Source organism: Coregonus lavaretus, assembly GCF_964263955.1.
Source record: "Coregonus lavaretus genome assembly, chromosome: 3".
Taxonomy (NCBI): domain Eukaryota; kingdom Metazoa; phylum Chordata; class Actinopteri; order Salmoniformes; family Salmonidae; genus Coregonus; species Coregonus lavaretus.
In genome coordinates this window covers 26,796,581-26,824,503 of record NC_139990.1, presented here as the reverse complement: position 1 = coordinate 26,824,503, position 27,923 = coordinate 26,796,581, and the positions used below count along the sequence as shown (strand labels likewise).

At 41.1% G+C, this 27,923-nt stretch overlaps 1 protein-coding gene across 1 annotated transcript; it reads left to right on the top strand.

Moving 5' to 3' along the window:
- On the top strand, positions 1–27,923 carry LOC311126896 (chloride channel protein-like; the record flags this gene model as incomplete). Its single annotated transcript, XM_084158588.1, has 23 exons — positions 1–72; positions 11,947–12,241; positions 12,331–12,462; positions 15,200–15,328; positions 15,640–15,773; positions 15,875–15,952; positions 16,198–16,276; positions 16,558–16,683; positions 16,968–17,052; positions 17,940–18,041; positions 19,673–19,757; positions 21,164–21,319; positions 21,799–21,868; positions 22,277–22,387; positions 22,792–23,005; positions 23,204–23,337; positions 23,435–23,619; positions 24,009–24,090; positions 24,285–24,367; positions 26,541–26,588; positions 26,872–26,976; positions 27,160–27,246; positions 27,480–27,923. The coding sequence occupies exons 1-23, from the start codon at positions 22–24 to the stop codon at positions 27,921–27,923; spliced, it is 3,015 nt and encodes a 1,004-aa protein (XP_084014714.1). The 5' UTR covers positions 1–21.

Genomic DNA, 27,923 nt, shown 5'->3' with positions numbered 1-27,923 from the left:
TGGGTCAGTGACAGTGTGTCAATGGCTGCAGATGCGTCGGAAAGGAAGGCTTTGAGATACCAACAGACCCTGGTCAGTTCTCTCTCTCTCTCTCTCTCTCTCTCTCTCTCTCTCTCTCTCTCTCTCTCTCTCTCCTCTTATCTTTTTCCATTTGCTCTGTCTGCTGCTGCGTAACGCTATATATCTCTATCACTTTAACTTTATCTCTAACTCTGAAATGAATCTTGCACAATCTCTTGCATGACATATCGGGTCGTCTCTGCTCTTTACTGTCTGTGCATAGGGAGCATGGGGGGCCACACTGTCTGGTTACGGTGGTCACGAAGAACTCTTAGCAGGTCTGTGACTGTGGCAACAGGTGTCTGTGTGTCTGAGGATCCCACACCTTAGTCTCCGTCACCGTCTTAACTCTCTCTCTCTTTCTCGGCCACCTGTTCATTAACCTCTCCACCTTTTTAATTCCTTTCATTTATTACCCACAAACATAATGCATTTTTATGAAGAAGTAGATCGCTGTTAGTTCAACTACCTCCTTGGTATTGGATGGTGGTAAGTGCCTCTCTGTGCTCTCAGATAGACCTGGGAGAAATGTGTTTGCATGTAAGTGGGATTTCATCCATGGAGATAGATAAATCTATGTTTACAGCAGTGTATTGTGAGAAAGGGGAAACCCGATCGTGCATGTGGAATATATTTGTTAATCTCCGCTCATCACGTAGTCTAAGATGACCCCGGGGTCCAGAGTGTTCCAAAACATCCGGAGGGACTTCAACCATTGGATGTTCAGTATGTTTATTTGATTTATAAGAAACACACAGGCTGGAAATTGGTGTGGTGTACTGTATTGAACAGGGTAATACTATACAGTGGGCCTTTGGCTAAGGCTGTTAGTCTGTGTCCACATGGTGGTGGTTGCGTGTGTGTCTGCGTGCATGCATGTACTGTATGACCTGTGTGTGTTAGTGCAGGCCATGTGGGCTGTGATAACCGTGTGTTTACACTGTCGCCCAGGGAGCCGGGCTATATTGAGAAGTGTCACTTTCTTTGAGCGGGAGTTTGTTTCTGTTCTCCTTGTCATTGTGCTTGGGAGGATCAAGAAAAGAGATCACGCGGGGGCCTCCCATTCAAATTGAACTGGATGCCATTGCCAGGCACAATAGAGAGTTATGTGGAGAGTTGTTGACAGACATGTGGAGAATGTATGTGGTTAAGACTCTGGAGGATATTTTCGAAGACCTTCATGTGTATTACATTTGACTTTACATGACATAAGAGTGGTGACACACAACACCGTCCAACCTTCCCGTCATGTGACCTATTGCTGTAGATGTCATGCGTCTGTAGGACAACTGGACTAGCAGATGGACGGACATGTAGATAGGCAGAGGTACGCAAGCAGACAGACAGACAGATAGGCAGGCGGGCAGGCAGGCAGGCAGTAGATTAGGAAAGTAGATAGGTAGATTCGTATTTGTTACTAATACTATTATTACTTCTTATATTTTTGTCTCTCTTCTGGTGCCATTGGGCTGCCACTTGAGGACATGTTATATTGTGAATACAGTTAAGGGTGTTGTCAGACCCGACGCGCAGTGAAGGGCCCTGCAAACGCTAACAGTGATTATTCATAACATGTTATGTATTTTATCCATCCAAGCTATCAGTAACAGCTTGACAGTGTAATACATTTAATTCTTCACTTTACACTGTCAAGCTGTTACAGAAAACTTACTCATGGTGTCTTCATCTATTCTCATGTTGTTATCTCTGATTTTCATCCACCTTGCCTATCTCACATGTGTCCAGGTATGTGTCTTCATTGTGAGAAATACAAAAAGGTATGATGATTACGAGCAGATATGTTCTTTGAGATTACATCTGTTTTGTAGTGAGTTGATAAAACCTGACACTGGCAGTTATTGATTTCTCTCTATATACTTTGTAATAAACGTGCTCGCTTTCCACTTTACGAACATGCTCTATCCACACAAACCAAACTCCCCTTACAGAAGTCCTTAAGGGTCAGTGGGATGGACAGACAGATAGTGAGAGATCGAGAGATACACCCGGAGGGCGAGAGATAGTGAGAGGTGTGGAGAAGTGTGTAGCGTGAACGTTGGGTCACACGGGTGCTAAATATAACTCCCAGAGTAGTGTTACACCCGGTGAGAAAGGGGGAGAGAGGGAAAGTGTTCGAGGGGCATGAGGTGTAGAGGCAGAAGAGAGTGAGAGGGGCTCGGAGAGGGGAGGAGAAATGTGGAGAAAGAGGGGGATTACATGTACTGACAGAGGTAGGGAAAGGCAGAGGATGACTGATGGAGTTGTGAGAGAGCAGCAATGCGATGGTATGTGATAAAACACATGTATCAGGCACACATGTATCATTTCAAATTTGAGTATGTTGACTGTTCAAATATGTTGAACTTTTAAATCAACCAGCTTGTTGATAAGGTGTTGATACAGGCACTTTATAAGACTAATCTGACACAATGTATAGACAAGCAAATTGAAGGGGAGTTAACCATTTTGTAATATTACAATGGTTACAAAACCTTTAGCATATGACCTGTTGTGTAGTATATTAGCAGTAAAATAAGTAAGAGTAGTTGTAGTATAGTATATTGTGTAGAATAGCCATATGATAGGCATGCATTACAGCCATGGACCAGTTAGTTGATCTCATGACTGTCCTGAGTGAGATCCAGTTACATGCTAGTTAAGTAAATGCCTGGTAAATGTTTGTCAATATTTCTGTGTACTAGACATATTTGGTGAAATCTTTAAGATTCCAATTTACATAAAATAGATTTGCCTTCCTGTCACAGGTGTTTGCCAAGATGTTATGTTACCACAATATATCCTGAATGTGAGACAGCCTTGAGTTTGTACAGAAACCACTAGGAAACATAAAAAATAGGGCAAACGAGAAAGAAGTGAGGATTGAGTCTTGCGGTACACCTCACACTAATAAGGAATCTGCAGGGGAAGAATTTCCTCAAGTTCCCCAAACAGATTTTTAAATCAAACATACAGTATGAAATTCCTTAATAAAAACAAATGTTTATATAAAACATTATTAGACATGATTTTTTTGTCATTCTTTTTATTTTATTTTATTTTATTTCACCTTTATTTAACCAGGTAAGCCAGTTGAGAACAGGTTCTCATTATTAACATTATTATCTTTTGATTTCCACTCAATTGCAGGCTGGTGTTTCAGCTAACCACACCTTGCACTAGAGGTTTCTTCTTCCTTGGTATAGTATAACTAGTGGCATAACAAGCCTTTACTGCTGCACTTCAGGGGACTGAAAGCATTTCTGACTCCTTTTCTGGAGGCTAGTATTTCCCAATAAATCCATGACTACAGCTATATGGATTTTGTGGACACAATCTCCTTAAGCCTGCTACTGATTGATACCTGTGTTGAATTCAGCCATTCAAATCCAACAACACACTGTTATAAAACATTAATGGTCAGTAAATCCTGTCCACAGAATCTGCAGACAGCAGCTGGGAATGGGCCCACATGAAAAAAGACTACAGTTTACTATAGAATACTACAGTACTTACTATAGAATTCTGTAGTAAACTGTAGTATATTGTAGAATACTATACTACACACTGTTATATCGCTCAATCGTGATGTGCTTACTATAGAATTGTGTAGTATACTGTAGAATACAATATTACACACTGTTATATCCCTTGATCGTGTAGTGTTTACTATAGAATGTTGTAGTATACTGTAGAATACTATAGTAAATACTACAAAATTATCAGCAAAAAAAAACACTGTGGTAAATACTGCAGTATTGTCCGCAAAACACTACACTTGTTTAACTATAGGAAATACTACAGTATTTAATTTGCATATACTCTGCCCATTCCCCTCCCCCATATTGCAATTTGTACCACCCATAAGTGAGAAACATATATATGACAATTATAGACCATATATTGTGTTCCCTACAGGTTATAGAAAAGAGCAGAAGCTCTGAACTATCCGTTCAGACCCCAGTCCTACCTACCGACAGGTTATGGAAAATTTGCTCTTTTAGTATTTCTCCAGTATATTTCCTGAAGGAGAAAGCCTCCACTTCTATGTCAAAGATTTTAAAAAATGTAAACACTATAGTAAATACTAAAGTAATTTCTGCAAAAACACTACAGTAAATAATACAGTATCAAAAACACTAGAGTAAATACTACAATGTAGTACAGTCTGCAAAAACATTACAGTAAATACCACAGTATCAAAAATACTACAGTATATACTACAGTTTTCTTTTACTACAGTATTAATACTAAAGTTAACTGTAAATACTGCAGTACACTACAGAAAAGTCAGCAAAAACACTACAGTAAATACTGTAGTATTTATACCATAGTATACTACAGTCTTTTTTATGTGGGTGTTGATTAAAGAAAATCCCCACACATTCTGTCTGGCTCAATATACACTGAACAAAAATATAAACGCAACATGTAAAGTCTTGGTCACATATTTCATAAGCTGAAATAAAAGATTCCAGAAATGTTTCATACACACAAAAAACTTGTTTCTCTCAAATTTGGTGCCCAAATTTGATTACATCCCTGTTAGTGAGCATTTCTCCTTTGCCAAGATAATCCATCCACCTCACAGGGGTGGCATATCAAGAAGCTGATTAAACAGCATGATCATTACACAGGTGCACCTTATGATGGGGACAATAAAAGTTCACTCTAAAATATGCAGTTTTGTCAGACAACACAATGCCACAGATGTCTCATGTTCTGAGCGAGCGGGCAATTGGCATGGTGACTGCAGGAATGTCCACCAGAGCTGTTGCCAGAAAATGTAATGTTCATTTCTCTACCATAAGCAGCCTCCAACGTCGTTTTAGAGAATTTGGCAGTACGTCCAACCGGCCTCACAACCGCAGACCGTGTGTATGGCATCGTGTGGGCTAGTGGTTTGCTGATGTCAATGTTGTGAACAGAGTGCCACATGGTGGGGTTATGATATGGGCAGGCATAAGGTACGGACAACAAATACATGTGCATTTTATCGATGGCAATTTGAATGCACAGAGATACCGTGACGATATCCTGAGGCCCATTGTCGTGCCATTCATCCTCCGCCATCAACTCACTTTTTAAAAGTGTCTGTGACCAGCAGATGCATATATGTATTCCAAGTCATGTGGAATCCATAGATTAGGGCCTAATGAATGTATTTCAATTGACTGATTTCCTTATATGAACTGTAACTCAGTAAAATCTTTGAAATTGTTGCATGTTGTGTTTTATATATTTGTGCCTATTTTTGAAATGAAACAGGTTCTTCAACATGTTAAGAGGTTTGTTCGACATTGAGAGCTGATATAGGTATGATACAGTATGATACTTATTGTCAATGTATCCCATGGTAAGCCTGACTGTGACATGTCTGGTCCAATGGAAGTCACGTCGTGTGTGCAGCTCATGTATATGTTGGTGATTTATTCGGTATACATATCCATGTGTATGACTGACGTACAGTACTCTTTCTAGGACCCACAGAGACAGGCTTGTACATGTACACTAAATTATGAGGTGTTGAAAGGTTATTGGAAGGCGGCCCACAGCATAAATGCTAGGCCTGACTGATTCCTAGTGTGGTATTGTTGACTGGAGGTCAACTGCACTGTGAAGATGTTGTTTGTTTGTTTGTTTGTTTGTTTGTTTGTATCTGAGCACTCATAGTATATGCATCAGAGGGTTTTCAGTGTCCTCAGATTGTTGGTTTCCCACAAAAGCTTTTGTTTCACTAATTCAACTATGTATGATGTCTACAGTATCTAAATTATGTGATAAAGATCCATTTACCACTTGATCAAAATGTTCATTCACAATAAAGGTATGTGTATATATATATATATATATATATATATATATATATATATATATATATATATATATATATATATATATATATATATATATATATCAAAAATGTATGGGTTCTACTCGATATTACATATTGTCCCAAACAGCCCATCACCCCATTGACATTGATGTGCGTTTGATTTCAGGAGGATGTTTTGTGTCAATATGCCCATCTACTGTGTAATAGGCCTTTTCTAATTTGGCCAAAAGTCCGTCCTCCACTCTCTCTCCTCTGTCCTCTCTCCTCCGTGACCCGGAAACTGATAAGTGGTCGAGGACATTTCAATTCATTAGTAGGCGAACGGAAGCGTGTCCGCAACAGCCACCTTAATCGAGGATAGTCGTGTATCCTACCGGAGTCCTTTGTGAAAGAGTTTTGTAATCTGCCACACCCCCTTTTGAATCAGCTTTTGTTTTGTCGGAGGTCAAAAGCATGCACACGTTTAAAAACAATATGCTACTTATCGCTTTATCTATTAAATGTCTCGCACAACTAACTTCATTTGTTTTATCACTTTACACATTTTATTTTGGGATGTAAACGTAATTTGCCTGATGGCGCGCGGTGGCGCGAGTGGAGAAGGAGAGTAATTTCATACAAGCGCATTTTCGTCCACATTTTCATCCACATTTTCGTCCTCTCCTCGATTAGATTTTACCTTTATCAAATGGAGGTGAGAAAGGGCGGAGAGAGGATGCAGAGGTTGAGCAAATCCAATTGAGAAAAGGCCATAGTATTGCGTTGCAATGTAGGCCTTCACTCTGCATGCAGCAGGTATAAGAATAACTTTTAAAGGAGATAAATGTAGTCTACAACAATGGAGGCTGCACATAGTGTCACGGTAATAAGCAAACATGAATCATAATGCCACATTAACTATACTGTATTATGACATTATTCAGGTCTCAAACGTCATTGTTATTTCATCATTATGTACATAGACAAAGGTTCATCTGTTTAAATAGGTTTGAAGACCATTCAACTGTTTATGTGGAAAAGATTGGCGTGGAGAACTTATTCCTTCCAAGATGGTCTGCCATTTGATTGTGTTTTTATCTTAGTAATTAGTAGACTTAATTGGCCATTTATGCGAGTGAATTAAAATATGTTGTCTTCCATTTAGAATGGAATGGATATTTGCCACCTCTCCAGTTTGATTGTGAAATATGTCTCATGATTTACAAAGTGGGTGAAATACTTACCCACAACCCAGTGCTGGTCTTGTCTGATAGGGGATCACATACCTTGGATCTTGGCTTGATCTTTGTTTGGTATAGTAACTTACCGACCCCTTGCTCCCCCCACCCCCATAAGAAACAAATGTAATAGCTATCACTCAAAAATATACATTCTATGTATTGTAATTACAAAATGATAAAAACCAAGTAATGTAGTATTAGATTTACTAGATAATAGGACATTAGTTTAGTGTGTGTTTATAATAATAATAATAATAATAATATGCCATTTAGCAGACACTTTTATCCAAAGCGACTTACAGTCATGCGTGCATACATTTTTGTGTATGGGTGGTCCCGGGGATCGAACCCACTACCTTGGCGTTACAAGCGCCGTGCTCTACCAGCTGAGCTACAGAGGACCACGGGACTACTTTTATGAATGTATGTCAGTGTTTCTATGTGTGTGTCTGTGCGTGGGAGAGTTACGGGCTGGAGTTCTCTCTTTGCCAGATGTCTGGATGCTGTCCAGATGTAATTAATCCAAATGTAGCCCCATGCAACATGTTGAGGAGTTTTGTCTTTCTGTGTGCCCTCCGTCTGCCAGAATACAGTGAGCTCCAAAGGTATTGGGACAGTGACACGTGTTTTGTTTTTTGGCTCTGTACTCCAGCACTTTGGATTAATGTGGATGCTACCGTTATTTTGTGCCCAATAGAAATTAATGGTAAATAATGTATTGTGTCATTTTGGAGTCACCTTTATTGTAAATAAGAATATAATATGTTTCTAAACACTTCTACATTCATGTGGATGCTACCATGATTACGGATAATCCTTAATGAATCACATTATTTACCATTCATTTCTACTGGGCAAAAAATTTGAAACACAACCAAAACAAACAGCAAATGGATCCAACAAGTTTGTAGAGTCACAAGCTTGATGTAATCATTGCGTGCTAGGAATATGGGACCAAACACTAAACTTTTGACTACTGTAATATACACTGAGTACAGTGGGGGGGAAAAGTATTTAGTCAGCCACCAATTGTGCAAGTCCTCCCACTTAAAAAGATGAGAGAGGCCTCTCATTTTCATCATAGGTACACGTCAACTATGACAGACAAATTGAGGAAAAAAAATCCAGAAAATCACATTGTAGGATTTTTTATGAATTTATTTGCAAATTATGGTGGAAAATAAGTATTTGGTCACCTACAAACAAGCAAGATTTCTGGCTCTCACAGACCTGTAACAACTTATTTAAGAGGCTCCTCTGTCCTCCACTCGTTACCTGTATTAATGGCACCTGTTTGAACTTGTTATCAGTATAAAAGACACCTGTCCACAACCCCAAACTCCACTATGGACAAGACCAAAGAGCTGTCAAAGGACACCAGAAACAAAATTGTAGACCTGCACCAGGCTGGGAAGACTGAATCTGCAATAGGTAAGCAGCTTGGTTTGAAGAAATCAACTGTGGGAGCAATTATTAGGAAATGGAAGACATACAAGACCACTGATAATCTCCCTCGATCTGGGGCTCCACGCAAGATCTCACCCCGTGGGGTCAAAATGATCACAAGAACGGTGAGCAAAAATCCCAGAACCACACGGGGGGACCTAGTGAATGACCTGCAGAGAGCTGGGACCAAAGTAACAAAGCCTACCATCAGTAACACACTACGCCGCCAGGGACTCAAATCCTGCAGTGCCAGACGTGTCCCCCTGCTTAAGCCAGTACATGTCCAGGCCCGTCTGAAGTTTGCTAGAGTGCATTTGGTTGATCCAGAAGAGGATTGGGAGAATGTCATATGGTCAGATGAAACCAAAATATAACTTTTTGGTAAAAACTCAACTCGTCGTGTTTGGAGGACAAAGAATGCTGAGTTGCATCCAAAGAACACCATACCTACTGTTAAGCATGGGGGTGGAAACATCATGCTTTGGGGCAGTTTTTCTGCAAAGGGACCAGGACGACTGATCCGTGTAAAGGAAAGAATGAATGGGGCCATGTATCGTGATATTTTGAGTGAAAACCTCCTTCCATCAGCAAGGGCATTGAAGATGAAACGTGGCTGGGTCTTTCAGCATGACAATGATCCCAAACACACCGCCCAGGCAACGAAGGAGTGGCTTCGTAAGAAGCATTTCAAGGTCCTGGAGTGGCCTAGCCAGTCTCCAGATCTCAACCCCATAGAACATCTTTGGAGGGAGTTTCTAGAGGAGATCTGTATGGAGGAATGGGCCAAAATACCAGCAACAGTGTGTGAAAACCTTGTGAAGACTTACAGAAAACGTTTGACCTGTGTCATTGCCAACAAAGGGTATACAACAAAGTATTGAGAAACTTTTGTTATTGACCAAATACTTATTTTCCACCATAATTTGCAAATAAATTCATTAAAAATCCTACAATGTGATTTTCTGGGAAAAAAAATCTCATTTTGTCTGTCATAGTTGACGTGTACCTATGATGAAAATTACAGGCCTCTCTCATCTTTTTAAGTGGGAGAACTTGCACAATTGGTGGCTGACTAAATACTTTTTTTCCCCACTGTATATCAAAAACATGTTTTTATTTAACTAGGTAAGTCAGTTAAGAACAAATTCTTATTTACAATGACTGCCTACCAAAAGGTAAAAGGCCTCCTGCGGGGACGGGGGCTGGGATTAAAAATAAAAATATAGGACAAAACACACATCCCGACAAGAGATACCACAACACTACATGAAGAGAGACCTAAGGCGACAACATAGCATTGCAGCAACACATGACAACACAGCATTGTAGCAACACCACATGACAACAACAAGAAACACCTTCCTAATATTTTAATATTTAGTTGCACCCCCCCCTTTAATCAAAGTGTTGGAGTACAGAGCCAAACAACAAAACGTGTCACTGTCCCAATACTTTTGTAGCTCAATGTACATTTAACAATTCTCCCACAATCTGGAACAATCAATATACAGTACCAGTCAAAAGATTGGACACGTACTCATTCAAGGGTTTTTATTTCTACATTGTAGAATAATAGTGAAGACATCAAAACTATGAATTAACACATATGGAATCATGTAGTAACCAAAAAAGTGTTAAACAAATCAAAATATATTTTATATTTGAGATTCTTCAAAGTAGCCAGCCTTTGCCTTGATGACAGCTTTGCACTTCTCTCAACCAGCTTCACCTGGAATGCTTTTCCAACAGTCTTGAAGGAGTTCCCACATGAATGCAGAGAACTTGTTGGCTGCTTTTCCTTCACTCTGCGGTCCAACTCATCCCAAAACATCTCAATTGGGTTGAGCTCGGGTGATTGTGGAGGCCAGATCATCTGATGCAGCACTCATCACGCTCCTTCTTGGTCAAATAGCCCTTACACAGCCTGGAGGTGTGTTGGGTCATTGTCCTGTTGAAAAACAAATGATAGTCCCACTAAGCGCAAACCAGATGGAATGGCGTATCGCTGCAAAATGCTGTGGTAGCCATGGTGGTTAAGTGTGCCTTGAATTCTAAAAAAATCACAGTGTCACCAGCAAAGCACCCCCACACCATCACACTTCCTCCTCCATGCTTCACGGAGGGAACCACACATGCGGAGATCATCCGTTCACCTACTCTGCGTCTCACAAAGACACAGCGGTTGAAAACAAAAATCTCAAATTTGTACTCATCAGACCAAAGGACAGATTTCCACAGGTCTAGTGTCCATTGCTTTTGTTTCCTGGCCCAAGCAAGTCTCTTCTTCTTATTGGTGTTCTTTAGTAGTGGTTTCTTTGCAGCAATTTGACCATGAAGGCCTGATTTCACGCAGTCTCCTCTGAACAGTTGATGTTGAGATGTGTCTGTTACTTGAACTCTGTGAAGCATTTATTTGGACTGCAATTTCTAAGGCTGGTAACTCTAATGAACATCCTCTGCAGCAGAGGTAACTCTGGGTCTTCCTTTCCTGTGGTGGTCCTCATGAGAGCCCGTTTCATCCTAGCGCTTGATGGTTTTTACGACTGCACTTGAAGAAACTTTAAAAGTTCTTGAAATGTTCCGTATTGACTGACCTTCATGTCTTAAAGTAATGATGGACTGTCGTTTCTCTTTGCTTATTTGAGCTGTTCTTGCCATAATGTGGACTTACCAAATAGGGCTATCTTCTGTATACCACCCCTACCTTGTCACAACACAACTGATTTGCTCAAACAAATTAACATTTAACATGGCACACCAGTTAATTGAAATTCATTCCAGGTGACTACCTCATGAAGCTGGTTGAGAGAATGACAAGTGTGCAAAGTTGTCATCAAGGCAAAGGGTGGCTACTTTGCAGAATCTCAAATATAAACTATATTTTGATTTGTTTAACACTTTTTTGGTTACTACATGATTCCATATGTGTTATTTCATAGTTTTGATGTCTTCACTATTATTCTACAATGTAGAAAATAGTAAAAATAAAGAAAAACCCTGGAATGAGTAGGTGTCTCCAAACTTTTGACTGGTGTATGTATATTGTGTCTACTATGTATATTGCTTTTACGTTCTTCTACGATAGATGAATTTTCCTTTTAACATAAGAGTTTCTTAGATATTTTCATATGTAAACATATATGAACTGTTACGTGTAGATATACTGTATGTATAATAATAGTATATATACTGCATGATATATATTTTCTTTAAAATATACATGTTCAGTGCGAATTAAAATCTCTTAAACTATTATTTTTTATTTTCCTAAAATGAAATTGTTGCCCTCTAACCTTACCTGAACTACGTTTTCAGCGGGTCTTCATTGTAGTCCTTTGCTCATGAACATATGGGTAATGTAATCCCTCTTCCTCCTGTCACTTTCAGCTGTATGGGGAATACAGTGAGCACCCGGGTGGGTCTGGCCGGAGAGAGGCCACCCGACTGCTAACAGAGAGACAATGGAAGAAACACGACCATGGTCACCATCCGCAGCATCGCCATGGCCACCATCACCACGGCCACCACCATGGCCACCCCCACGGTCACAGACATGGACACGGGCTCCACAGCAGGCACAGGGGTCGGCATCACTCGGATGAGGCGGGACATGCACATATGGCTACAGAGCAAGGCAACCCTTTGTCTATAAAGAAACGCCGCTCCTACTCAAAGTGCAGAGGTGAGGAGTCCAAGCTCAGTAAAGTCGCTGGTGTTAAATTAACTCTAACAGTGTTAAAGTGAATCATGTCTGTCATGGTGTTTTCTCAGACTGTGTAGCGCGGGTACAGAGGTTCCTGGTCACCAAGCTGGGAGAGGACTGGATCTTCCTGGTGCTGCTGGGCATCTCAATGGCGCTGGTCAGCTGGACCATGGACTACACCAGTGCCAAGAGTCTACAATGTACTACAATACCCACAATGCAACACACACACACTAAACAATCCTGTTTTATGATGATGCAATATGCTTTTATAATGCTTGCATTCAAGCCACTGAACCGGCAGCTCATACAGTTGCATGAATGCTTTTACAGCATAAATAATTATCTAACCAGACACCTGGTTGCTTATTGTCGGAGGGTTAGTGTGAGTGATTATCGAAAAGGGTTGCAAAATAGTTCTGTGGTAACCTGATATGCTCAATTAAACTTGCAAAACAAACATTGCAAAATTATGAAATTATGTTTACAGTCATTACCCATATAAGGGAGTTTAGTGAAGTTTGGACCGCTATTGTTCTAATTTTATATGCTACCTCTCAGTGATATTATTCATAAACACAGAGTACATTTTCACTGATACGTGGATGATACACATCTGTGCATTGTAAAAAAATATTTGTTGATTCAACTTACAAATGTTTGTTAACAGGCTACCTTAAAATTCCATGTCAAGTCCAATTCGGATTTTGTGTGGAGTTAACTTCATCTAAAGTTCTTCAACCTGGTAAAGTTAGTGGAACTGACAAATGTGGATTTAATAACTTGTTGAATGAACTCCGTACTTTTAGTCAAATTAACAGATTCTTTTTAGTTGTGCTAACAAATCTACTCAAGTTGTGTAGAGGACAAGTATTTGCTAGTCTGAAAAACTAAACAAAGTTTTTTCAACTTACCAAAGTTTGTTACCAGGCTGCCTTAAAATGTTAAGTTGTGTCAACTTCCAGAACTGACTAAGTCTTTGAAATGATATGATAGAAATTTCAGTGGGGAACATTATGCTCCCATCTGTCTCTTGCTCATGTGTGAGCTTTTTCGCCAGTTTTGAAATTGACAGTATACTCAACCAACCAACAGATCACTTTACCTACAATAGCATTCTCAGTAACAGTAGGCAGGTTTCCATTGACCCAGGTTTATTAGACAAAAGCAATGACGCAAAAAAAAATATTTGCAACATATGTAAAGGAAATGGCAGATTTCTTTTTTCGAACTGTAAAAAACATTTTGACAAATGTTGATGGAAACTGTGTTTTCCGAATAAATGATGATTGACAAATCAATTTGAAGGTACGTGGGGCACGTGATATCACCGCATAACTATAAAGCGCCACTCCACATTTAATTCTAAATACCTACTGCTTGCAAAAAAAAGTTTTACTATAAAAAAATAATGTTTCTTTGCAGGACAAGGATTGTCCTGACTTTCAAGAATACCTGAATTGCTTCACCTTGCTTTTCTGGTTGGCTGGCAAGTTTCACCATCCAATTATTTTAGATCTATAGGAGTAGGACGGATCGTGGCGGTACATTTACATTACATTTTAGTCATTTAGCAGACGCTCTTATCCAGAGCGACTTAGTTAGTGAGTGCATTTATTATTATTTTTTTTATATTTTTTTTCATACTGGCCCCCCGTGGGAAACGAACCCACAACCCTGGCGTTGCAAACGCCATGCTCTACCAACTGAGCTACATCCCTGCCGGCCATTCCCTCCCCTACACTGGACGACACTGGGCCAATTGTGCGCCGCCCCACATGAGCACATGGCACATGAGAATTATTAGAATATGTATTAGTGGATTTATACTACGGGTGGGTCTAATCCTGAATGCTGATTGGTTAAAACCGCATTCCAGCCGGTGTCTATTCCACAAATTACCACCGGCTAAATCTATGACGTTAAAATGCCCATTTACTCTGTTCCATCTGACTGCGCAATCCGCTCTCTCATCAGCCCAGCCAGGCACTTTATAAACTTGATCTCCACTGTAAAAAGCATTTAGAAATTATCTCAAATTTGTTTTAGACTAACATTTAGTTTTCAACAGCGGAGATTTGTATAAACCTTGCTGTCTGTCTCTGACATTTGCAACATTGTTTCATTAGAGAGCACATTTTCTTTGCCAGGCGAAATTACCCCTCATTAGTTCATTGTTATGGATGTTTTCAAATAAATGTCAATAGAAAACAGCTTAAACAAATGCAAATGCAGCTACTGTTGTTATTCTGGCTGCACTGTCTAACGTGACTAAGTTAGCCGTAGTTGGCTAGCTAGCGAGCTATTTTCTATGTGAACTTTCTAAATGTCGACAAATAAATCACTGGGCAAGTTAATGGAAACAAAGCTACTGACAGAAACGTTTTACTTGTTCCTTTTTACATGTGGTTGTTTATCTACCTATGTTGAATGCACTAACTGAAGTCGCTCTGGATAAAAGCGTCTGCTAAATGTCCATTTTTGTTATATAAAACGCACAGTTGCAAAGTATGCTGGGTATTATTATAATGAGCCCCGCTCCCCCCCAAAAAAATAATAATAATAATTTAAGTCCTCTGAACTTGACATTTTCAGTCAACACTACTGTTATGTTGCTTCCGTTGATTTGACTTCATGGTTGTGAATTTCTAAGTTGAGTAAATATTGTTTTTTGCTAACTCAATTAGATTTAATACGTTTTGACATTTTGAAGACATTTATTGTCAACTCAACACATTATTCAAATGTATTTTACTTGGCTAGACAAAACTAGTCATTTTGACTGAATCTCAATATCTTTTTTTTACATTCTTCCTTCCCCCCTCTGTTTTTCTCACATTCTCCTCTACCTTCCTGCTTTTTCTCACATTCCTTCACATGCCTCACCCCTCCCCCCCCCCTCCCATCGCTCTGTCCCTCCCTCTGTCCCCATGTCAGTGTATAAGTGGATTCACTGGGAGCTGAGGGGTAATGTCCTGCTCCAGTACCTGGCCTGGGTCAGCTATCCCATGGTGCTCATCATGTTCGCCTCCATCTTCTGCCACCTGGTCGCCCCGCAAGCCATCGGTGTGTACGTGCTCACGCGCTCAATGCTTACTGCTTCCTTTCCCCATCACCCGCCACCCCTAATGATCTGTTATCCATTGATCTTCTCCCCTCTCTGCATGTGTACCTCCCTAGCCCTGGCCTCACACACTGATGTCCTCACTGTCTATCTAGAGTTATGACCCTTTCTTGTTGTTGAGTCAACATATCTTTTGTTTTCCTGTAAAACAACAATTGTGTAATTCTTTCTCTTCCCTGACCTCTTTTCACCTCCCCACCCTGTCTGTCTCTCTGTCTCTCTCTCTCTCTATCTCTCTCTCTCTCTCTCTCAGGCTCTGGTATTCCTGAGCTGAAGACCATTCTCAGAGGGGTAGTGCTGAAGGAGTATCTGACTCTCAAGGCTTTTGCTGCCAAAGTCATTGGTCTGACTGCAGGTCTGGGCAGTGGGATGCCAGTGGGGAAAGAGGTGGGTTACACTCACTCACATCAGATTCCCTGATTACAGCTATCTAAAAAAAGACTACAAGTTTTCTTGTTTCTGCCCCCTTTTCTATTTTGCTTCCCAAGGGCCCATTTGTTCATATAGCCAGCATCTGTGCTGCTGTACTGAGCAAGTGTATGACATTCTTCTCAGGAGTCCATCAGGTTAGCATTTACCTGACCAGCATTGAAAATAACAAGGACATTACAGTTTTGTCGGATCACTTTGCATTATGCTTTTAGGCGTTTTTCATTTACTTTCTCTTTTCCTCCCTTACTTGTATGGGATCCTCTTATCCCTTTCCCTCTATCTGTCTGTCCCTTCCTCTCACTCTCTTCCTCTCCCCTCCTCTCTCTACCTTACCTCTCTGCTGCCCTCTCTCTGTCACCCTCGCTCTGTGTGCCAGTAGAGCCCATACTGCTACACAGACATCCTCACAGTTGGCTGTGCAGTTGGGGTGGGCTGCTGTTTCGGTACCCCTCTTGGAGGTACAACATTATTTTCCTTTTCCTCCTCTCTATTCACATTCCATTCATCTAGAATAAAGCAAGCTACAAAATCAGCTGAAACAATTGTCGTGTCTGAAAGTCAATATAGGCATAGTGCTGAAATCGCCTCAGTTAGATGTATTTGTGACAGGTCATCATAACAACAAGCCTTCAGTGTACAGTAAATATGCAATCTAGCCTTTGACTACATGCCACATTTTATAATATAATATCTGAATGATATTTTACTGGTCTTTCTTTGATCCTGTTGTGTCCACCAGGGGTGCTGTTCAGCATAGAGGTGACTTCCACTTACTTTGCTGTGAGGAACTACTGGAGAGGTTATTTTGCTGCCACCTTCAGTGCCTTCATCTTCAGAGTGCTCTCTGTGTTCAACAAAGATGCAGGTGGGTTAATGTACTATGACATCACTATGGGATGCAAGCTTTTTGGTAAACACATAACACTTTGTGACGTCTGTCTACAAACATGTTTGGCTAGAGGGCACCCTTTCCCATAGAACCATATCTGTGAAACTATATAGGCCTATTCAGGTATGATAATGAAAGCAGAAATTCTGCTAGGTGGTGCCCTCTGGTTTCCTCTATGATGTATAGTATGCATGTATAAATTCTAAGACTCTCTCTGTCTCTCTATTTACCTCTTCCCCCTGTCCTCTCATCCACTATAGTCACCATCACTGCTCTCTTCCGCACCAAGTTCCGCATGGATTTCCCCTTTGACCTCCAGGAGCTGCCAGCATTTGCCATCATCGGGTGAGAGAAAGGGTCAAGAGGGGGCCCCAGGAGCGTGGTGAGGGCACGGTGACCACACTGTGCGTAGTTCTTTGTCACAACCCAACATGAATGCATAATCTCAGTCTATGTGCCATAAATCTCTTATATTGGTAGTTATTATAAGAACTGAGATGCTGTGAATGGTTTTTCTTGCTAGTGTTCTTGCTTCAGCTTCCTAGACTACAGATCTATCAATAAATATAGGCTAGATCAACACTAACTAAATTAACAGCTGAAGCAAGCGCATATACACTGAGTGTACAAAACATTAAGAACACATGCTCTTTCCATGACATAGACTGACCAGGTGAATCCAGGTGAAAACTATGATCCCTTATTGATGTCACCTGTTAAGTCCACTTCAATTAGTGTTGATAAAGGGGAGGAGACAGGTTAAAGAAGGATTTTTAAGCCTTGAGACAATTGAGACATGGATTATGTATGTGTGCCATTCAGAGGGTGAATGGGCAATACGAAAGATTTAAGTGCCTTTGAACGGATTATGGTAGTAGGTGCCAGGCGCACCGTTTTATGTCAAGAACTTCAACACTGCTGGGTTTTTCATGCTCAAGAATGGTCCACCACCCTAAGGACATCCAACCAACTTGACACAACTGTGGGAAGCATTGAAGTCAACATGGGCCAGCATCCCTGTGGAACGCTTTTGACACCTTGTAGAGTCCATTCCCCAATTAATTGAGGCTGTTCTGAGGGCAAGAGGGGGGAGGGGTGCGCAACTAAATATTAGAAAGGTGTTCTTAATGTTTTGTACACTCAGTGTTTATTCTTTAGAAAATGTACATTTTTTGTTCTTATTTGGACCTTGGGAGTGAGTGAGGTAAAGGTCCTGGTGGTTGTCTCTTCAGGATCTCCTGCGGGTTCCTGGGGGCCTTCTTCGTCTGGCTGAACCGCCAGGTGGTGCTGTTCATGAGGAAACCCAATGCCATGACACGCTTCCTCACCAGACAGTGAGTACCAGGGATGGGGGATGGATTTTGATGGGACACTTGAGGAAAATGCACACCTGAATTGGAGAGGATCAGGCTATGGACTTAGATTGGAATCTAAATAGAATAGAATATAATTATTCATTGTCCTCCCCCAAATAAATTATTGTTGCCGACTGGTAGATTTTACAAAAACAAACAGAAAATCAAACCATCACCCAGACATTGATTGATCCATCTATAAGCAGTCGGTGGTCTCTGAAAAAGAAACTAGTTACACACTCTCGCTCCAATACAAATGAATGATTTAGCAGCAACCAGTGCAGCTGCTTTTGTCAGAGCTGCACATAGTTACACTGTAGATGATGGACGGGAGCACTGAAATTAGGCCAACAGAGAGCAGGACGGGGTAATTATATTGTCAGCTTTGAAAGTGTTAAATTGGTGCTTGTTCTTAGGCCTGTCCTACTGGGAGACAGAGGGGGGTTATCTTATCTTACAGGAGGAGAAGCAGGACATTTTTGAAGAGGGTATTGTGGCATAGGTTGCAGTTATATTGAGAAGGTTATACAGTGCCTTCAGAAAGTATTCACACCCCTTGACTTTTTCCACATTTTGTTGTTTTACATAACGGGATTAAAATGGATTTGTCATTTTTTGTCAAAGATCTACACGAAATACTCTAATGTCAAATTGGAAGAAAAAATCTTTTTTTTTTGTGGAAAATAAAACACTAATATATTTTGATTATATTTTATAATTCTTCAAGCTCTGTCAAGTTGTTTGTTGATTATTGCTAGACAGCCATTTAAAAGTCTTGCCATAGATTTTCAAGCCGATTTAAGTCATAACTGTAAATAGGCCACTTAGGAACATTCAATGTCTTCTTGGTAAGTGAGTAATTGTCCCGCTGAACGGTGGATTTCTCTCCTAGTGTCTGTTGGAAAGTAGTCTGAACCAGGTTTTCCTTTAGGGCTTTGCCTGTGCTTAGCTCTATTCCTTTTCTTTTTATCCTAAAAAAACTAAATTGCCGATGACAAGCATACCCATAACATGATGCAGCCAAAACCATGCTTGAAAATATTAAGAGTGGTACTCAGTGATGTGTTGTGTTGGATTTGCCCCAAACATAATGCTTTGTATTCAGGACAAAAAGTTAATTTCTTTACCATATTTTTTGCAGTATTACTTTAGTGCTTTGTTGCAAACAGGATGTACTGTATGTTCTGGAATATTTGTATTCTGTACAGGCTTCCTTATTTTCACTATGTAATTTAGGTTAGTATTGTGGAGTAACTACAATGCTGTTGATCCATCCTCAGTTTTCTCCTATCACAACTATTTAACGCTGTAACTGGTTTAAAATCACCATTGGCTTTCCTACCTGTCAACTGAGTTAGGAAGGAGGCCTGTATCTTTGTAGTGATTCCAAAGTGTAATTAATAACTTCACCATGCTCAAAGGGATATTCAATATCTGACTTGTTAAGCTAATTTTTACTCCTGAAATTATTTAGGTTTGCCATAACAGAGGTTGAATACACATACAATCCGGCGTTGCAAGCGCCCTCTGCCAACTGAGCTACAGGGATATAGGGTTGAAACATAGAGTTGAAAGAGAATGGCTGTTTTTAATCCTTATTCTTTCACCAGCCGACTGATTTTCCCTGGTGTTGTGACGTTAGTGATAGCCACCTTGACCTTTCCCCCTGGATTTGGACAATTCATGGCTGGAGAGGTCAGATTTCAAATTAAATTTTGTTTGCCCATTTTTGTGTTATCTGTCACTATGTTAAAATGAATATACTCTGTAGAAGACCCTATTTATCGGGATGTGAAAACACGTAACACTTATGAATACGCATAAATGTTATATAGTGTTACGAAAATTGTTATGCGACTTATTCTATTCCCAATCATGAAAAACATAACTGCAGAGACACATTCATAGGATTATCTAAAGAGTATAACTGTTTACTTAAATGTGTGAATTGTTAGCGCTGTCATTTCAACCCAAAACATGTATGTGATGACGTTAAACTCATTGGATTTGAAAAGGCAGGTAAGGGCATTTCGTATTTTTTTCACCCAACTTTTAACCTAAATCCTGGGAGTCGAAGCAAGTACAGGGAGTGAATTTAATAATAAATGAAACACGAGTAGCGTACAGACATGAAACACAGGAACAGAAGCAATAACGCGTGGGGAATGAACCAAAGGGAGTAACAGATATTGATAGGGGAGGTAATCAGGAAGGTGATGGAGTCCAGGTGAGTCTCATGAGGCGCGTAACGATGGTGACAGGTGTGCGTAATAATGAGCAGACTGGCGACCTCGAACGCCGGAGACAAAATCCACTGACATGGTGGCATTTTTTTTTATTTCACATTGAATTCACGTTAGTTGACAACTCAACCAAATGTACATCAAAGCTAGACATCGCACTAACGTCTGTGCACAGTGGCTGGCTACCATTACCAGTATGTTTCTGCTCTCATGAGAATTCCACAAGGAGTTACATTTTACATTTTAGTCATTTAGCAGACGCTCTTATCCAGAGCGACTTCCAATTAGTGAGTGCATACATGGACTGGGTAGAATCTAGATGCTCAATATTAGCTGGATATTAATTGAAGAAGCCTCTTTGCCCAGCCATGCAGAAATAAACCTAGGTTAATCATGTATTTTGAGAATGAATGAGGTGTGTTTAAAGCAGCCAGAAATAACTGTGTGGGTGGCATCTTCACCCTCAAGCTACGATGTTTAGCACCTTTTTAAGATGGGACTTGTGCCCCATTTCTACGGTGCTAAAATGCAGAGGTATTTCGAAAACCGACCATTTTGCTCACATTACAGTATTCGCATTTATTTCAAAACCTCTCTTTTGGCAATATATTGAATAGGCCTATGGGTTGACATATGTGATGCACACAAAGCAAACTTCATCTGCAGTATTTTGAATAAGTTCTGACTACAGTACAGTTGGTTTTGTCAAAATATCACTATATTTATATATTTAAACTATTCATTACACGTTTTAAGTGTTTTTCATTAACGTTTTAACAGTGTTTTTCATTAAAACGTTTTAACAGCATTTGCCATTACTTTTCCCTCATCCGTTCCCTTATTTCATGCCACATATAGCTGATGCCCAGAGAATGCATAAACTCACTGTTTGACAACTTCACCTGGACCAAAATCTGGGGTTCCCCCCATCCCCCCGGCCTGGGGCGCTCCTCTGCCTGGCTGCACCCCGACGTCAGCGTCTTCGTCATCCTCCTCCTCTTCTTCATCATGAAGGTAGCGCTCCTCATTCACCTACTCCTTCTTTTTTTCCACACCGTAGCGTTTGTCAGTATAGTCACACATTGCACATAGCGTCACTCAGTACAATGACAGACTCCTGGCTGAGTCACTCATCTAAGTAGAATAAGAATCTCCTATAGAGAAGAACCCTGTAGTGGAGATGTAATCCTTAACACTGCATCAGTATCACACTTTACATAGTTGCCTAGAGATTTCCACTGTGTGTACTAGAGGATAAGAGTGTAATACTGTGAGTGTTAGCATCAGTATGATTAGCGTTTCCCATTGAGAATAAATTGATTTGTATCTTGTCGCAATGGTATTATAGGATTGGAGAACTGTCATTGAATAGAGCAGTCGGGAATGTAGTCTATTATGTGTATTAAAGTCAAATAATTCCTCTACACTATTGTGGAAGTACTAAGATGCATTAATTCTGCTCAGTTACTAATTGAATTCCACCCATGTCTCAGTTTTGGATGTCTGCTGTTTCGACGACGATGCCCATCCCTTCTGGAGCCTTCATGCCTGTGTTCATACTCGGTAAACAGAAGCGCAACATTATAGTATGTCATTAGTCTTAATATGAACACAAATTCCATATCAGTTTTAAATATTTAGTCTCATGTAAATTGACATTATCGTTCGGTGGTGAAATAATCTGATAGAGCGTTCCAACAGTACATGACTATGGCATAAAGCATAATGGGTAATCATGAAGTAGAGCATTCTGGGTAGTTTTTAATCAGTGTACCTTCAAGGATGAGATGTCATATATAACCAAAGAGTGAAAAATCATTAGTGAGCCACAGAGGTAGATGAGTGCTTAGGAGAAGGTCAAATGAACATTGAGTGGCGGAGGAGGGGGGATAAATGTCAGATAGCCAACATAATAGCAACGTAAACATGACATTCCACCTCCCATATCCACCATCATCTCTTTCTTCCCAGGAGCCTCTTTCGGCCGACTGGTGGGGGAGATCATGGCTGCCCTCTTCCCCCACGGGATTCTGTTTGATGGAATCTTGTACCGCATCATCCCAGGAGGGTACGCAGTCATTGGTCAGTCTCCCTTTCCACCTCCTCCTCTCCGTCTCTGTCAGTGCCTGCCCGTCATCACCCTATTGTCCCTTTGGTGTGCTAGTAAAATGTCACTGTCTGTTCTCTCTCCTGTCCTCCGCTGTCTCGGTGACCCATAAACCTATACGCTACCATTCATCTTCTCTCTCTCGCCCTACACACCCCCTTCCCCTCCTCTTTACCTCTGCTCCTTTTTTCCATCCACCCATCACCCCCACCCCCCCTTTCATATCTCCATCTCCTGTGGATCATCCATCCCTTCCACCTGAAAATGACTTCTTTCTCCCCTTTTCTCTTTCTCTCCCTCCCCATCCCTCTCTCCCTTCCTCTCTTCCATTTCTCCCTCTCTCCCCCCTTTCCCTGCTCTTCTCCCGCCTCTCTCCCAGGAGCGGCGGCACTGACCGGGGCGGTGACCCACACGGTGTCCACGGCGGTGATCTGCTTCGAGCTGACGGGCCAGATCTCCCACATCCTGCCCATGATGGTGGCGGTGATCCTGGCCAACATGGTGGCCCAGGGCCTGCAGCCCTCGCTCTACGACTCCATCATCCAGATCAAGAAACTGCCTTACCTCCCTGAGCTGGGCTTTGGACACATCAGGTGTGCAGAGAGAAGCTGCAACCGAGGTGACATGTTGGCTCTGAGGGACCCAGTCGTATTGAGGGTCCCATGCGAAAACAATGAGTTGTTTGAGTCAATATGGCCGCCTCAGCATGCTTGATTCTTCAACATAGACACACCAGAAGTACACAAGTGTTGAGCATGATTGAATGATTGGCATTTCCTTCTGACTTACAGCCAGTATAACATCTTTGTGGAGGACATCATGGTTAGGAAAGTGAAGTTTCTCTCGTTACAGTCCACCTACAGGGAGTTGATACACCTCCTGGACTCCACTTCTCTCAAAACGATACCACTAGTGGATTCAACAGGTAAAATGAATGTATTTTTCGTGAACGTGAGGATACATTTCAGTGTCTTCGAATCATTTCTTGAGTGGTTCATCATGTGACTCTCTCTTCCCTGTAGATTCTATGATCCTATTAGGCTCCATCGAGCGGTCAGAGCTTCACGCTCTCTGTGATTGGTGGCTCTCTGCTGAGAGGCGGATCCTTAGGCAGGAACAGCGTTTACAGGAGCAGAACCAGTATGCCAAAGACAGCTGGGAATCCTTTGCCTTTGTGGATGAAGATGATGAGGAGAGTGGAGATAAGGTTTGTCAGAGAGACCGAGGGTAAATGTTCAAAAGGAGTCAAAAACAAACTCTTAGAAAATCAATCAAGTCAAAGTTTATTGGTCGTGTACACAGATTTGCAGATGTTATCGCAGGTGCAGCAAAATAGGGTTCTAAAAGGGTTATTCTACAGGGACTAGGTTCTACATGGGTCTACATGCAACTTTTTTTAATTCAAGAAGGTTCTTCGGAGGGTTCTAAAACTATTATTTGTTTGGTGACAAGGTTCTACCTGGAACCAAAAAGTGTTCTTCTATAGGGACAAGCTGGAAAACCATTACTGAAGCATCATGTGGCAAGGAACTTATTGTATTATGTCATTATTCAAGCTGTGAATGTGATGATTGACTGTTTTGTTAAATTTCCCAGAGCACCCCAGTTCAGGAAGAGCGAAATGGCCCCCTGCCATCTCCTAAACCGCAGGAGCCCTCGTCCAATCACACAGCTCCTGGTGAGTTGAACCATCTCTGTGGAACAATACTTCTATGGGTGCCTGGCAACAGTCACCTATTATTATACAGCTTATTGCATAATCATATTATTATACAGCTTTGAATTATTTAGTTATCAATCTCAACATCAAGACACCTTTGTAAAATACTTTGACCCTCCTCCATCACATCTTTTATCATCTGTCCTTTTCAGACAAGGGCCCTCTTCAGTCGGTTAGGAGAACTCTACAGAATATCTTCTCCTCCCAAGACAGACAGGCAGAGGGACAGTCACAGGTAGTCTATAACTGTGTGTGTACAGAATGTCTGTGTCTGTTTCTGTGCATGTGACTGTACGGTAGTGCTGAGTGAATAACCAAAATGTTGGTTATTTTTCGGTTTTTAAACAAGTAATTGATCAACTTCAGTTAAATTATTAGAATTTCAGTTAGTTCAGTTTTTTTCTGTGAGCTCAATGCACATTTTCTCTAGAGATAAATCAGATCAAGCCCGAACTGTGCGATGTAGTAGGGAGTTGTAGTTTTCAACAGGCCAATATTCTGGTAATTAACTACAATGACCATAATCCATTGTGCGCCTACTTGTCCGGTCCATGTGGTAGAGATGAGATGATGACTTGGAATTCAATAATAAAGTCATCAAATAAAACAAATGTAATATACACTGATTATACAAAACATTAGGAACACATGCTCTTTCCATGACAGACTGACCAGGTGAATCCAGGTGAAAGCTATGAACCTTTATTGATGTCACCTGTTAAATCCACTTCAATCAGTGTAGATGAAGGGGAGGAGACAGGTTAAAGAAGTATTTTTAAGCATTGAGACAATTGAGACATGGATTGTGTATGTGTGCCATTCAGAGGGTGAATGGGCAAGACAAAATATTTAAGTGCGTTTGAACGGGGTATGGTAGTAGGTGCCAGGTGCAACGCTGCTGGATTTTTCACACTCAACAATCTCCTGTGTGTATCAAGAATGGTCCACCACCCAAAGGACATCCAGCCAACATGGCCCAGCATCCCTGTGGAACGCTTCCGACACCTTGTAGAATCCATGCCCCAACGAATTGAGGCTGTTCTGAGGGCAAAAGGGGATGCAACTCAATATTAGGAAGGTGTTTCTAATGTTTTGTACACTGTGTACACAACTGAAATATTTTATTAAAGTAATGTGAATAAAGTGATAAGCAGTAATGGGCAGTCACTGCCATCATGGGACTTTTATTAATTGTTTTATTCTGTGTCGTTACAGCATACAACTCACATAATGCATAGGGCATTTAATGTAAAAAAAAATTATCATCAAAATCGAAAACGTGATAATTTTTTCATAATCGAATCAAAACTGAACCAACCTCAAAAAGCACTAATCGCTCAGCACTACTGTACGCACACCAATGTCTTCCTAACGATCACTAAAGTATTTCTGAAGTCAAAAATTTAGCAGCAAATAAATGACTGGGGTAATGAGCCGTTGAGATGTAGATAGTCTATCCTTGGCAGTTAAATTGAAAACCAGATTTCAAGATGGGAAATATAAATATTTATCCATTATATTTGCATGGGATGAATCTTATTACTGGGCTCTGCTCTTTATGTAAACACACTTCTTTATCTAATTGAGTGTGACAAATGAATTCACAAAAATTGCAAATGGGTATTGCTCCCTAGTCAAACATATTCCCTCTGAGTTCTCTCATATGAAAATCAGCATATGAAATATGGTTATTATTTGCCTGGTATGGCTGGATGGCTTTTCATATTACAAATGTATACTGCAAATATGAAAAACAATGTATGTTAATGATACTATTCAATCTCCCTATTCATTGTTGATCATAATATTTTGCCACTCATCATAGTTTTACTACTGGATAGGCCAGCCTTTGGATTGAATTGTACACCCCAAACTTGTTACTATTTCATTTTGAAAAGCCAAGTCCATAACTATTTTATACTCAAGGATGTGCTTGTAAGTATGGGAATTGAATTGGATTCATACTATTCCTGCTGCACAAAGTACTGTCTATCTCTCTTTTCAGTCTTGATTTGTCAATTTTCCCACACAAGCCCATCGTTGTTGTAGAGTCTTCTACTGGCTAGCACAGCCTTGGGGTTGAATTGTACACCCTAAACTCATTACTATTTCATTCTGAAAAGTTAATATTATGTTTTACACAAACGCCTGGCTTAAAAAACCAACAAGAGTACATCCATGAACATGCAGCCCACACAAAACCTGTTATTCTTGACTCTGTATTCAACCAAATACGGTACATAATTCAATATATTTTGAAGAGACAAATATTAGTAATTGGTTTCAAGAACAGCGATAATCAGCTAGGTTATGGGATGCAGAAAATGTGGGCAACAAAAAATGTGTGCATGACGTTAGTCAGGAAGTGTCTTATCTTACCTCCCGCTATTTTCTCTCTATCTCATCAGGAGCCTTGCGCCAACCCTCCCCTGTCCGATACGATGACACCAGAAGAGGTAACTGATCTCATTCAGGTCCACTTAAGTGCGGTCCCAAGAACTTTACATCCCCTGGTGGCAGACCAAATGATTAGAGTAGGCTGCATTGTACATTTTCCAACACTTTTGACCTTGTCAAAAGAGTCTGGGCTAATATGTTGAAACCCTTAAGAGGGTTAAAAAGTGTCAACAACCCTAAATCTCTTATGGAGGCAGTTGACGTTGAAGGTTGCATTTTAGAGTGTATTTAGCCAATTACAGTGTTGTGTTTCTTGACCTTGTGTCTTATTGGCTGGTGCAGATCAAAGAATGGGAGGAGGCCGAGATGGACAAGCCAATGGAAATTGATCAGATCCGAATAGATCCCTCCCCTTTCCAGCTGGTGGAGAGGACATCACTACACAAGGTTGGTTGAAGTGCTGCCAATTCATACCAATTTGGAGATACAGTATCTGACATAATGTCTAGACACAAGTGAAATACAACCGATAGTAGATTTGCTCAGAACAGAAGCCATAGCAGAATGTTGAACCTAGAGCAGTTAAAAGTGGGGCCTAATTTGACGTCTGACCTTTTCTGCCTGTCCCAGACCCACACTCTTTTTTCATTACTGGGCCTGAGTCATGCCTATGTCACCAGTATCGGAAAACTGGTGGGTGTTGTGGCACTTAAAGAGGTAAGAAAATGACTTTTTTTTTTCTCATTTTCGCTTTCTTTTATCTCTCTCTCTATTTCTACTCTACAGTATTTCATTCTCTTTTGCTTGTGACTGAACCTGACAATTTAGTAAGGGTTGAGTCATATTGCCATATGAGTCTACTTATCATGCTATTTTCATGTAATTCAATGTTGTGTTCTTCTAATGTTTCCCCTCTCTTTCCCTATCCCTACAACCCCATTCTCTCTTAGCTCCAAAAGGCCATCGAGGGCTCTACGCGTAGCGGGGTCCGGCTACGTCCCCCCCTGGCCAGCTTCCGCAACATCAGCCGAAAGTCATCCAAGCCCCAGACAACCTCCGCCCCCTCCTCCCCTCTCTCCCCCGCTCCCGTCGTCCCCCACGCCCCTGCCCCACCACCACCTCCCCTGACACAGGAGGAGGAAGAGATGGAGGTGTGGATCGAGGGCACGAGGCGGGAGGTGGCGGAGGTGATCAGCAGTAGTAGCAGCAGCGGAACGGGGAGCAGCAGTAGCAACAGTAGCCCTTCGCTACCCCACTCCTCGCCCCTCTCCATCCCCCTCACCTCACCCCTCTCCATGCCCCTCACCGCCTTCTCCACCCCCCTCACCGCCCTACGGCCTGCCACAGAGCAGCAAGTGGAGGAGGAGGAGAGTGATGATGAGGAGCCCATCTAG